This window comes from Rhinolophus sinicus, linkage group LG01 (genome assembly GCF_036562045.2).
Source record: "Rhinolophus sinicus isolate RSC01 linkage group LG01, ASM3656204v1, whole genome shotgun sequence".
Lineage (NCBI taxonomy): Eukaryota > Metazoa > Chordata > Mammalia > Chiroptera > Rhinolophidae > Rhinolophus > Rhinolophus sinicus.
Window position 1 is genome coordinate 207127026 of NC_133751.1, and position 13274 is coordinate 207140299.

At 56.1% G+C, this 13274-nt stretch overlaps 1 protein-coding gene across 3 annotated transcripts in view; it reads left to right on the forward strand.

The window, feature by feature from the left end:
* UBE2F (ubiquitin conjugating enzyme E2 F (putative)) overlaps positions 1-13274 on the forward strand; it is a 48188-nt gene that overhangs the window by 270 nt on the left and 34644 nt on the right. The window contains exons 2-3 of one of the 3 annotated variants that reach the window (XM_074315910.1): positions 4165-4296; positions 12234-12263. In XM_074315910.1, the coding sequence (XP_074172011.1) occupies positions 4179-4296; positions 12234-12263 (148 nt within the window). In that variant the 5' untranslated portion in view covers positions 4165-4178. The remainder of the gene's footprint in view (positions 1-4164; positions 4297-12233; positions 12264-13274) is intronic. The other 2 variants (XM_074315911.1, XM_074315914.1) reach the window with 2 other exon arrangements.

Sequence of the window (13274 nt, forward strand, 5' to 3'; positions counted from 1 at the left end):
GCCGAAGGGCGGGCGGCGCCGGGGCTGCTTCAGGCCGCGCCGCCCCTCACGGCCGGGCGCCGGGCGGGCGCGCAGGACGCGGACCGCGGGGTGCGGGGCCGGGCGGCGTGAATGGAAAGGGCCGGGGCCGGGGCCGGGGCGCTGGCTGGGCTCGAGGGGCCGCCCGCACCGAGCACCGACTTGTGAGGGGCGCGCACGGCCTCGCCCGCGCTCGCCGTCGCGGAGATGCCGCTGGCCGCGTTGTCCAGGAGGAAGCGAGGGCCGAGCGCTGGCCCAAGGTCACCAGCCCTGCGCGGCCGGAGGAAGCGGGACTCGGACGCCGGCAGCCCGACTCCTGCCGGCCGTGGAAGTCGGGCGAGCCCCGGGAGTGGCGAGGGTCGGGAGGGGCCAGGCCCCTTCCTTGCCGGCTTGCCTGCAGCTGCCTCGCAATGGGGGCGGCCGCGGCCGGTTGGGAGCTATTCCCCGGGGCAGGGGAGAGGGGAGGACATCTTGGAAGGATCGGCACCGCGGGACTGGGATTCCAGACGCGGTTCCGCCGCCGTGGGATCCTGGGCGTGGCCCTCCCTCCAGCGGGGCTCAGTTTCCTCGTCGGTTCCCGGAGGGGCTGGGGCCTCCCCTCTCTGCATCCCTCGCTCTGGAGTGGGTCCGGGTGGACTGAAGAAGGCGTCTTGGAGGAGTAGAATCTAGGTGGGAATCCGTGCTCTCTACGGAAGGAATAGCATTCGGTGGGAAGGGAAGGAGGGCGTTCCAGACCTGGAGATCACGTTGAATGGAAGCTTCCAGAAGTGAGCAGAGTGTTGTTGAGTAACAGGGAAGAGGCTGCCTGCCTTGTGCGGAGGATTTCTGGCGGGGGAAGGGGATGACGATGGGGGAGGGCGCACATAGGAGGCGTATTCACAGACAAAGTACCACCAGGCTACGTGGTGTGGGGCTTGAGGACCGCCGCTTAGACAGACCTGCCATTCAGGTGGTAGGCTGTGCAGGAGGCGGCAGGTTTAGGGCTGAAAATGAAAGGCTTGGGCTCCAAAGGTCGGTCAGCCGACCGCGGTGACTCCTGCGCCAGACGGGAGGCTCTGGGCCCTGGCCTGGCTGTTCTGCGGAAGGAGGGTGAGGTGTGGACTTCTTTTGTGTTCCGATCTGGGCCTCTGGCAGGAGAACTGGGTTGTCCACTAGTGACCTGCAGTTCCATCTTTTACACTCAGTTTGGGACTTTTTCACAGCAGGAAGAATTGTAAACAAGGATTTCCCGGGCATCCCCACCCCGTGAGCTGACTGGCTCCCGTGTCCCTGTACAGGTGACATGGCCTGATTTTGCCACTGCGGGCAGGTGTGCTGAGTAAATATTACTTGATGATGAAACTAGTAAATAGTACCTAAGACTCATCTTTGAACTGTCTGAAAGGAAGCCCCACCCAGAGGAGGGACTTAAATGGGCCAATTAGGGCTTGTGGAATTGAGAGACCGCTGTTCACATAACTGATCTCTTACCGAAAATACTGCCTTAGTCAGAGTGTCTTTGCAATAGGGGAAGGTCTTCAAGGGGTGAAGCTTACTGAAGGAGGGATTCTGAAGCAACTGCATCTGTTCAGCAAACCTCTTGGCAGTTTGAGTAATTATTCAAATCTCTTTATATAGAGTTAATTTAACAGCTCTGGCTACATCCCCAAATTAGGCCTTTTATCCCTAAAGTGGGATAAAGGATATGATACTGATACAGATGATGGAGAAATAGATGGTCATTATATCCCTATACTTCTCAGGATGCTGGGAGGGTACGTTTTGTATTACCTTCTATGGAAAACAAAACACCAGTGCTATTTTCTTTCACACCTGGCACATCAGTGACCAGCATGTTGTATCAAAGGCCACAGCCTTGTTGAAGAGTGTAAGCCAGGACCCTGACTGGTGGAACTGAGTACGGGACACACTCTGCCCACAGAAGAATTCACTGTGGGCTAGTGGGGACTATAAAAGAAAGCGGAGTCCTCCGACTTCAGTGACACAGGTGTCTGGGTGTGAGCCTTTCACCGTGAGAGTGAGTCTTGCCAGGACCCTCTGAGCGGCTCCTTCTGTGCCGGTCCTCAGAGCTGGGTGTGGACCAGGCATGTGCCCGGGCCCTCAGTGTTCCATGGGTCTCTTCATTGTGACCTTCCTAGGGTACTGCCTGCTGAACTCTTTAGACATGCCGTGCTTTTATTTTTTGCCATATTTCATTGCCAAGGTCAGCTAGAGGATAAAAACCAAGTGGCCTTTGTGTGGTGCATCCGTGCTTGCAGCCAACCCCCAAGGAATGGACGCGTATCTGGGCGGTCATCCGGTGACCCTGATGAGGTGTTCAAGTCTGGGTTGGCGACAGTGGACTTGGCCGGGCCAGACACTCCTTTGTGATCCAGTTCCTGACAACCTCATTTGGGGTGGGCTCAGCTAGAGCTCTGTCTCTGGCAGCGCTGGGTGGAGCCCCCACAGGTGTGCTCATTCCAGGCCAGCCCCGCCCCTTTGTGAGTTACTTCATAAACAGCCCCGAGCTCCCAGCCCTGGGTAGAGCTGAGAAGGTGGGTGTTGCTTGAGTGTGGTCCCTGCTTCTGTGTAGGTCCACCTGAGGAGATGGCATGGTAGAGGGGAATGAAAAAAACCAGTGTTGGTTGGGTTTTCACATTCTGTCAACTTTCTTGAGGTATAATTGAAGTACACCAACTGCACGTTTTAAGGGTATGATGAGGCGTCTTGACGGACGTGCATACCCCTGAAACTGGCACCACTCTCACGGCATCTCCACGAGGGAAACTGGTGTTTCTGTGGTGACTGCCTCTGGCAGCTGAGTGGCCTCAGACAGGCCAGTTCCTAGGCCCATTGTCACAGGTCCACATCTGTAAACGAGTGGGGAGTAGGGGGTACGAGTCCTTACCAGGCTTGAAATCCTCGTAGCTGGTGAATGTTAATGTGCAGCTGACCTGTCTTGAAGCTAATTTAGACCAGCGATTCTTAAAGGGCTTGGGGAGTGTGTGTGTGTGTGTGTGTGTGTGTGTGTGTGTGCAGAAGTTGTGTACAGTTCAGAAGGTCGTGTTAATGTGTCATTTTCATGATACAAGTAATAAAAAATAAAATCACACAGTCTTTGGGGAGATACAGAAGATCGTGGGAGAGGCTGTATAAGGGATCTGGATAAAAATGGTTGACATCCATGGGGGAGCGGTACCCTTATATGTTGGCTTTCAAGATCTTGGCCTCAAAGTTCTATGGTTTGACCAAGTTTCCCTCTGGAAGTTTTAGATCATTTTCTTTTGAAAATGATGAGAATGGTATTGAAAGGAAATGATATTAAAACAACAAAGGAAATTATGGAACTGTTGGGCAGGTGACCAACTTTTTTCCTCAATCAAAAGCTCCCGAGGCCCTCGCCAACCGTGCTAAAGCCAGCAAGAGCTGGGGGAAGTGTCAGGTGAATGGCAGCTCGTGAGAAACAGAAGGCGGATTCTAGAGGGCGATTATATCTGTGAAATTGGTCACTTGTCTTTAGCCCTTTCTCCCAGGCAGTCAGGGCGTCACCTGCGTTTGGTCCTAATTGTCCATCCCAGTAAAGTGTCAGTGGGGGACCCTGAGACACAGGTGGGTTGGCAGCAGCCAATGTAGACAGTCTAGTTTGGGCCGTTAATGTAACTGGATGTCAATATTGCCTAAAGCTGTAAATAAAAAACAAACAAATGGAAAGATGCGTGTTAAGGTTCTAGCTACACCTTTATTAAAGGAAGAAGGAAAGCACTGTTCTCAGCAGACGAGGACACTCCCCTCAGTCTGTGATGGGCCAGGCCTGTGGGCCACCCACGGGCCTGTGGTCCCTGCAGCTGGCAGGGCCCATGTGGAACCTGTTGGCTGAGGCTCTGCGGGGCCTTTATCACCTCTGTACCCAGGGCTGACGACCAGTCAGTGTTAAATCCATGGCTCTCCCTTTATAAAGTTTCAATTTATACTTTAAGAAATTAGACTTATGAGGGTGGTGTAGAGATTGCCCCAATTCATTATGGAGGAATCCAGTCTTGTTAATGTACCTTATAATACTAAGTTTTTCTACAAATTAAAAATAAATGAAAACCACCTTCTGTCGTTGTTGTCAGTGTCCGGTTTTTGTCCACAGACTGTCCTAACTGCGTCCGGTCTGTCTTGCAGGGTAGGTGGCAGTAATGCTGACGCTGGCAAGCAAACTGAAGCGGGACGACGGTCTCAAAGGGTCCCGGACGCCAGCCACAGCCTCCGACTCCACGCGGAGGGTGTCTGTGAGAGACAGGCTTCTCGTTAAAGGTAATGGCACCCACGGCCCTCGTAGAGCCTGTGACAAGAGGAAGTGTGACTGGGCTCCTTCAGGACGTGGGCAGCAGCCTGTTGAATAGAGACACCTGTTTGAAAACATTTTAAGATAGAAATACTTACTGCTTACAGCGAAGGACTTTGTCCCGAGCACGGGCTGTGGGAATGCTGATGGTGAGAAGATGGTGTTGGGAACTGGCGTGTCTTCTGTCGTGGGGATGTCCTCGGTAGGGGTGGTCAGCCGAGCCAGCAGGCCTGGAGTGGCAGGGCGGTGCTTCACTTCTTCTGGTCTCCTCAGCGTCAGTGTCCGGGTGGAAAGGGGGGGGTGGGACTAGGTGATCTTTCTGGTCCTTCCCCATTTGATCCCAAAGACTGCAGAGGGCCCTGTGCGAAATTCCTTCTCTTCACAGGATTAACAACCGTGCCCTAGTGTTTGGAGGAGGGTTTCTAGAACGTGAGTGTGTGAATACGCCCGCATTTGTGTGGCACTTTGCATTCATTCGTGGAACAGATTTACCCCTCGTAGGTGCAGAGGCAGTTTCCTAGGGTGGACTGGAGACGAGGAAGAAACAGTTCCTGCTGTGAAGGAGCTTATAACCCGGGGTACTTTACTGCATGACGTGTTTGCGTTTCTCAAGTGTGAGGAGCTAGGAAGCGAAGGTCAGGTGCTTTGTTAGAACTGCCTGCTTTCGTGGTCTGTTAGCTGGACGCCGTGGGCTGACGGGCATCTGATGTCCCGAAACTGGCCGGAGAGCGGTGCGCGTGAATGCGCCCACAGTGCTGGGCCTCGGAAGGCGTGGGGACAGGAAGGCAGCGGGCTCGGGGGAGGCTGCCCTTGGGCCTTGGCTCGACTTGGGCTTACCAGCCTGGTGGGTGGTAGAGGAAGGACCAGTGTTCACTTGTGGGTGTTAGCTGCTTTGTCCAGGACAGCACAGGCTGTATGCAGAGCTTGTTACAGCACAGGAGGCTTCCCCTGGGCTCAGGATGCAGCATGGCTCAGCACCCCACTTGGCTGGGCCCTTGAGGACCTGAGTCTCTTTCCTGGGTGCTGGCTCGGGGCTCCATCTGCAGAGGAAGCCAGGGGCCAGGCAAGCCCGGGAAGGGGTGTGAGGCATGTTGTCCTCCTTTGAGTAGTGGAGCCGTGGCCGCTGAGGCACTGGATGAGAGTCCCTTTTACGCGAAACCCCCCTTTGGGGACTTGGAGAAAAGTAGGGCGTCCGAGTTCAGCAAGGTTGCCACAGCCAGGACTGTCACCCTGGGCTGATGTGGGCTCTGTGTGAGTTTCATCCTGACGATCAGCAGTTGGTAGAAAGTGCGTCACTGTGTCTCAGGGACTCAGTGCCGCAGGTGGGCTCCCGGGAGCAGGGCGTGCGGGGCAGCAGAGTCAAGGAGTACGCTGGGGGCGAGACCTGTGGAGGGGGTGGAGGAAGCAGGAGCGGGCTGGGGGTCAGGCCTCAGGGAAGCCCCGTGACAGCCGGTGCGGCAGAGCAAGCAGGGCCCTTCAGCACTGTGCCCCGTCAGGCGCTGGCCAGGTGTCCTGCCCGCATCCAGCAGACAGGGTCAGATGGGGGCTGCCCTGTGAGGGGTGTGGGGTGAGGGGTCGTCTGTGCTGCCCACACAGGCTCTGGAAGGACTGAGCTGAGGCCATCTGCTGGCCACCCGCCCTCTTTGGCGGAGGGTCTGGGTAGTGAAGGCCACAGAAACATAAAGCAACGAAGTGTGTTGCTGTGCTTGACCTTCCGTGGCGTGGGGTCTGTCCTGGTGCAGATGGCTGTGGGGGGGCGCTGATGGATGGAGAGACTGGAGCTTGGCAGGGACAGTGGTCCCCAGCAGTGAGGGCCTGTTGAGGCTGCACCACGGGAGCTCCTGGTTTTTCCTTGGCTAGTGGGCCGGGTCTGAAGGGCAACAAGGCTGGAGTCCGTCCTGGACACGCTGTAGCTGGCCTTGCAGCCGCTGGCCAGGGGGTGCTTCTACCATGCTGGCCCGGTGACCACTGCAGCTCTTCATTTGTACCCCCCCCAGGTGGTTTCAAGGACGTTCTCCGGGCTAGAACTGGAGAGGTGCTTGTGGCAGCAGTCCCTGGGGGTGGAAAACAATCATTTCTGGGCTAGGACTGCGGGCTACTGTCTGCCCTGAATTTGGGGAGCTGGGGACACTGGGGAGAGAGTGTCAGATTCATGCATTTCCTGTTGGCCCCACACAGGCCTGGGCCATCACCAGTGTTTTCCGCCACAGGGCAGATGGCGCTGTGTTCCTGGTGGACCTTTGGGAGCCATTGAGTCTGGCGATGTCCTCACCTCCCAAAAAGCCCTCGAGCAGAATTACTTACTTTCTTGTCTCTGAGAGGCTGACACTGTTCATGTGATCGGAGCCTGTCTGTCTGCCTGTTCTCCCACTTGTTCACGCCACAAACGTTGCGGCGCCTGCTGTGTGCCAGGCTGCTGGGAGTGAGCCCTGAGGAGCTCGGGCTCCAGGCAGCTGGGAGGCAGCTGTTCCCTGTTTTAGTCTTTGTGAAATGCGGGGACTTGGAATTGCACCGAGTTCAGGTCAGGCTGCATGAGGCAACGAGAGGGAGTGACCTGCGAGCAGCCGTCGTCCTGTCAGCCCTGCACCCAGGTGCTTCCTGGCGTCCTCCTGCTTCAGGGGCTGGGCCCGGGGCTGGGCTGTGGTGTCTGCTCACCCTGCTCCAGGCCTGCGCAGAGCAGAGAGGCCTGACTGCCCAGCTGCCTGCCCGTGTTCTGTGGGGTGCCGTGTGGGCCTCCCTTGGTGAGCACCCGGCACTGGCAGTCCGGTCATGTGCTGGTGCAGGAGGGACCCCCTTCCAGTGTGCTTCCTGGAAGAGGGGGAGAGGACAACCATTCACTGTTCTCGAGCTGCTCTCCCCACTCGGCCCTGCCCAGAACTTGGGCTCAGGGTTTGGCTCGCATGTTGGCAGGACAGTCCCAAATGCCCCAGCTAGTACCATCGCGTGGTGGGGGGTGGGGGCATGGCTTCAACCCAGGAGGTTTGGAGGGCATGGTTCAATGCACAGCACCTGTGGAATGCCTCGGGGCGCTTGGCAGCCTGTGGAGCTGGCAGTGCCCCGGAGAGGAGGAGCCCTGCCGAGGCAGCTGGCCCTCATGGCCTGACTTGCTGTGCTGGGGGCTGAGAAGCAGTGAAGCTGCCCAGGAAACTTGGTGGCCCCTCAGGTGTACTGAATAGCCAGTGGGACTGGTGGGTGGGGTGCGGGGAGAGGGGCCTGTGGGAGGGGCAGAAGGAGGTCTGTGGGAAAAGGGGGGGTGTTTTTGGGGGGGTCTCAAGTCAGCCCTGTCTGCTCTTGTTGAAGTGGATGGTCGAAGGCCTTGGGGCTCCATGCCCGTAGACACCAGTCTCTGCTGCAGGGCTGTGTGGGTTTCCAGGGTTACAGCCTTGCTCCCCCGAGTGTGGAGGGGCCCGCATTGCAGTGTGCTGCTGGAAGTCCCTTGGACTGCGTGGAGGGCTGGCTGGGGCGCTGGGGAGGGGTCGGGAGCCTCCCAGGTCAGGGCACTGCGTGGAGGGGGAGAGCTCAGAAGAGGGGCTCAGTGCACAGACAGGAAGCTCACACAGAAAGCTCTAGTTCTTTCTTGAACCAGAGGCAGTGGTTCTGGTGGAGGAGCTGCCATCTCTCCCTGGGTTAGAGGGCGCGGCTGCCTCGCCTGGTGTTGCCTGATGGGGTTTGGAGCTGACTCTCGCTAAGAGCCATGTGCATCTGAGACTGGCCTTGTGTCTTGGTCAGCCAGGCCATCACAAAATCCCACCAACGGGCTGAGACAATAGACTCTCATTCCTCACCGTTCTGGAGGCTGGACGTCCAAGATCACGGCTCTGGCAGATTCAATTCCTGGCAAGGGCCCTCTCCTGTCCTGCGAGCACCTGGTGTCTGCTCACAAGGGTACTAACCCCATCCTGTGAGCACCACCCGCAGGACCTCACCTGACCTCATTCGCTCCCAGATGCCCCTCTGATACCATCCCCTTGGGGCACAGGTGAGTGCGCAGCACCTTTGGAATGCCTCGGGCCCCCCGCACAAGGAGAAAGGCTCCTCATGACGTTACACTGACAGCACTGCTCGCTTGCTGGCAAGTGTGCTTGTTTGTCAAGCGTTTCCTGGGCACCCCATATGCGCCAGGCTCAGGGCCAGGTACTGGCAGCCGCGCCGTGGAGAGTGGCAGGTGCCGTGCAGGTGGCTGAGCGCTGCGGTGACAGGCCCGTGGCAGAAGGGGGCAGCACGCGCTGTGTGGGCCGCTGTGGTCATCGGAAGCTTCAGTGCAGTCGTGCTGCACGGGGGCTGTGCGGTTTGCTCTTTAGTTACAAAGGAAGAGCCTCATTTCTCAGAAGGAAGCCGTGCGGCTGTGGGGTTGTACAGGGTGCCGGCGTCTCGCAGCGGGGCTGGGCCGGCCCTGCGTGGTGGAGGTGTGGGCAGCGTGGGCTGGTGCACAAATACCCGGCTGCCCGTTCCCTTGCTGGTGGGTGCAGGGTCCGGCGGGCCCTGAGGTTATGCAGCGCAGGGCCGCCGCTCTGCCGGGAGGCCTCGGGCGTGTCAGGCAGTTAGCTTGTCCTGCTCATGGCTTCTGAGTTGATGGCTTGGTGTTCGTGCACCAGCGTTTGCCATCATTTGGCGTGTCATTGGGACAGCTCCCTGACAGGAACACCGCGCGAGCACCCGTGGCTTATTTTGCCATGTGTGCTGGGCTGAATTAAAATGCCTGGCATCTTTATTGAAATTCTTGTCCCCCAGGATTGTACTGCTTCCCTGCACTGGTCTTGGACCAAACGCCTGCCGAGGCCCTGGCAGCGGGGGGCCGTTGCTGGACAGGGTCTGAGAGCCAGCCCTCCCCGGCCCTCGCCCGCCTTCCCTCAGTGGGTTACGCTGAACATGCAGATGCAAGCCTGACGCTCACCTGTGGAGGCTAGTTGGAGACGGCAGTGTGCAGTTACACGTGCATCTGTGTGAATGAGTGTGTAAACATTTTAGCTTGGCGAAATCGCCTGTAGCCGTTTCCCTGTCCCTGGGGAGAGGGAAAACTTCAGAGCCTCAGCTGCACCTACAACTTCTGGGGTGATGGGCTGGGTGGCAGGGTGGGCTCAGCGGGTTCTAGATGGTGGTGATGGACACTCAACTCCAAGTTTTACTAAAAATCATTGAGTCGTGCACTTCAGTAGGTCCATTGTCTAGTGAAGCTGTTGAACAGACCAGCAGGAGCCTCCCGGGTGACCGCCGTGCAGCCGGCCGGAGATCCCTGCCCTCACGAGCGGCCTCTGGCCCCACACCCCGTCCCCGCAGTGTGGGGGCCGCTTCTGTGATGCCCTGGTCAGTGCCACCACTCCCTCCTGTGTCCAGACTTCACCTCTTCGCTGTCCTTGGCATTGGACTGTTCTCTCAAGCACTTCCATTCTGGGGCCACTTCAGGTCCTCTGGGTGTGTTTGTTTGTTTGGTTTCTGGGCACAGTTTTTATTTCACTGGGCTTATGTAAAGCTGGGCTACCAGAGTTCTTGGGACTGCAGATGGGACAGGCCCACCAGAGAAAGCCAGCATGAGTCTCTCCAAAGGGCCCTCACGGACCGTTCTGGAAAATTCTTCTCAACAGAAAGTTAAATGATAGTATGACACAATATGGAAATAGTATTTGCCTTAAAAACATGGAGTTTAACTATATGGATAACATTTACTTTAAAGTGATTAATATGAATGAGTCATTTGCTGAAATGTGTGTTTTTGATCGAATGAATGCCTTGTGTGCAGAGCGGGGCCCTGCCCCTTCCTCGATCGGAGGACCTGGTATGGCTGCCGGGGAGCACGGCAGTCTTCCTCAGCTCAACTTGATGGTTCCCCACTCTCTTAGGGAGCACCCCGCTCTAGGGAAGGGCAAGAGTGGGCCAGTCGATAAGCCAAGACTCAAGGTCACCGTGTTCATAAGAACCATCACCATCATTTTGTTTTGTTAAGTGACTATATTTGAATGCACCACGACACAAGACTGCCAAGCAGACCGGCTCCCAGGCTTGCATCCCATCACAAAACCTGGTCCTTTCCGCTCACAGCCAGAGGGTGGTTAACTGATACTCCTCTCAAGAGACTGCCTCTCTTTCTCCCGTGAGAAGGCTCTCTCTGGCTGGAGCTTCCGCTGTGCCCCTGGCACCACGAGGGCCTGTCACTCCCGGCTCCTGCCACCTCTGCCCACTCCACTGTCTGGATGCCATTCCAGGTACCTGGACCCCAGAACTGATAGTTTCATGGGCCCCCTGTGTCTGTACAGATGGTTAGGCAGCTGGTGTCAGACTTGTGCGTTTCCTACACCCTCAGCCTCACGGTGCAGCCCCTGCCAGTCTTCCCGCCATGCCCTCTGCGCTGTGCCACGTGGCCCTGCCATCCCTCCCACTTCACTCGAAGGAGGCATCACGTCTGCTGTGCCTGTGTTTGGACCACGCATTTGCCTCTTAGTTTTATGAATCTGCTTCCCACCTCTCCACGGGCCTCCTGCTGTTCCGAATGCCCTCGGCAGGGTCTGAGCACATCCGATGGCCTTGCTGGGGGCCTCATTCCCCCTGGACTAATCTGTGCTGACTTCACTGAATCACCACATTCCCCGCGTCTCCTACTTTTCCACCTGATTTTGATCAGTAACTTTCCAGGCTCTTTGTCCTCTGCTTTCTGCCCAGATTCTTTCTTCTCACCAGTCTCTCCCCTTTGTCGGTCTTATGACACCAGGTGGCATTGCCCTGCGGAGGCTCCTGGGCCGTGGCCTTGGTCGTGCACCCACGCCTCAGCTTCCTCCCCCAGGCTTCCCGGCACGGCAGCCCTTGGTGCCCCACACAGCGGGCGGCTCCTTCCATCCTCTTTGCTCTCGGACACCCTGACTCCCTGCCTTTGCTGGGCCTTTGCTGCCCATTAGAGTGCCCGCCTCACAGGTCCCGTGGCCTCCGCTTGCCCTTCTGAAGTTGTCCTCGTGAGGCAAAGCTCAGAAACTTTTGTTCAGAAATCTCCCTCGGCTCCTTTGCTGCAGCAGACAGTTGAGAACTCTGGAGCGTGCTCTCCGGCCTCCGTGGTCCCGGCCCTGTTCCTCGACCCTCTTTCCTGTGGCTGCACTGTGTGCCTTCCGGCCTCTGTCCTGCCTGAGCCTGTGCTTCTGCACATCGCTCACTGCCCTGGAGTCCCTGTCCCACCTCTACAGACTGAATTCCATTTGTTCTCCAGAGCCCACTCAATAACCTCCTCCTTCCCATTGTCTCGGGATCCCAGAACACATTATGTCACGTGTGCCCAGTTATTTCTGGGTCCCCCCAGACCTCAGCTCTGTACCAGCAGGATGAGGCGGGGGTTTGCAGCGTTGTCCTGGCAGAGGGGTGCTGAGCTTAAATGCTGATGAGTGACTGATAGAAGAGCCCCCAGAGGAGAGCGACGGGGTCAAGGAATGTAGCTCCCAGGGCACAGGCACAGGCACGGGCACGGCCCAGCAGGAAGGAGAGAGGGTCCTCCCTGGGCAAGTTTGAGCACAAACTGGGCGAGCCCTCGCGGGAAGGTAGAGCTGGGCAACTGGGAGACACGCAGATACATATTTATCGATCGATCGATCGATCGATACCAGGTTTGGAGGCTCTGCTACTGGGGAACAAGATTTTAGAAAACAGTCAGTGACTACGTACCTATCCGTAATTTCTGTGTTGATTTTATGGTTTTTATTCGTGTAAATTTTCAAGGGCCCTTGACTGTAGTTGGTGGCATCCTGCGAGTGACTTAATATTTGAAAGCAATTCCGTGGCTTAACATCTAAAGTTCAGACCAAGTGTATGTTTTGGTTAGTTCAGCTTATTTTTCCCCCCTCAGTGTTGTGGAGGAAATTGCCAATTTCAAGCTGGTGGTTTTCTGTGGAGTAATGAGCTGACACTAACAACAATCTCTTTGTCTCTACAGAGGTTGCAGAACTTGAAGCTAACTTACCCTGTAAGTATAGCGTTCCCAGTCTCGCATTAAGTGCTGTGAAATAACTGCATGGAGAAGCTTGTGTGCTGTGGTAATAACCTCGCGTAGCAAAAAGCCTGGAACTTCATGTATGTGAGGAAGTTTTAATTTTGTGCAGACAGCTAGCAAGTCTTCAAGGCTCTGATGAGAATGAGGTAGTTACTGTCTTTTGGGACGTAGCCCCACCGGGCGTCCCTGCTTCCCATCCTCGGAGCAGAGGTGCATTTGGTTAGTTTCTTATCTTCTCTCTCCCGCAGCATTCAGCCCCACGTCCTCGCCCAGTGAAAAGGTACATAAGTCAGTGGTGGCCAGCCCTATTTTTGCTAGTCACGCACCTTTTTGGTCCGGAAAGTGCTCATGCCATTTATCTTGGGGCATGAGGTGGGACGACCGTTCTGCCCTGTGTCGCCAGGTCTTCTCACTGTGTTCGGGCCTCCTGGCTCAGACACACACAGACCCTGTGCAGGCTGTTACATTGTGATATATGGCACAGTTTCCTTTCTTTTGTCCTATCATTAACCCCTTCCCTCAGTCTGAAAGGCCATGAGAGTCTGAAACCGTTGGCCATTTTCGTATTTTTTGGAATTAGAACTTTTTCTCCTGATACTTGGATAAAAGATTGTTCTGAGGCTGAGGGTGTTTGTTGACGTGGGTGCTGTATGTTGTATGTGGGTCTCCTCGTCTGGGTGAAGGCTGCAGAGAGCCCGATGTGGGGGCCCATTCCAACCTCTGCCTAACGCTGGAAAGATACTTGTGGGGCACGACCCTTAAGTAGTTGTGAAATGAGCTTCTAAAGGTAAGTACACATTGCTTCTCAAAAAATTATTTTTAACATAGTGTTTGTGGTATACTGGGTTGTGATATAAAATGTGTCTTATTGTGGGGCTCTGTCAAAACAGTTTAAAAGCCACTGCACTACTTGACTTCAAAGTTCCCTTCTAGTCAGTACTAGAAGGATCTTGGGATTCTAGTAAAAGGTTATCTTTCTACCTG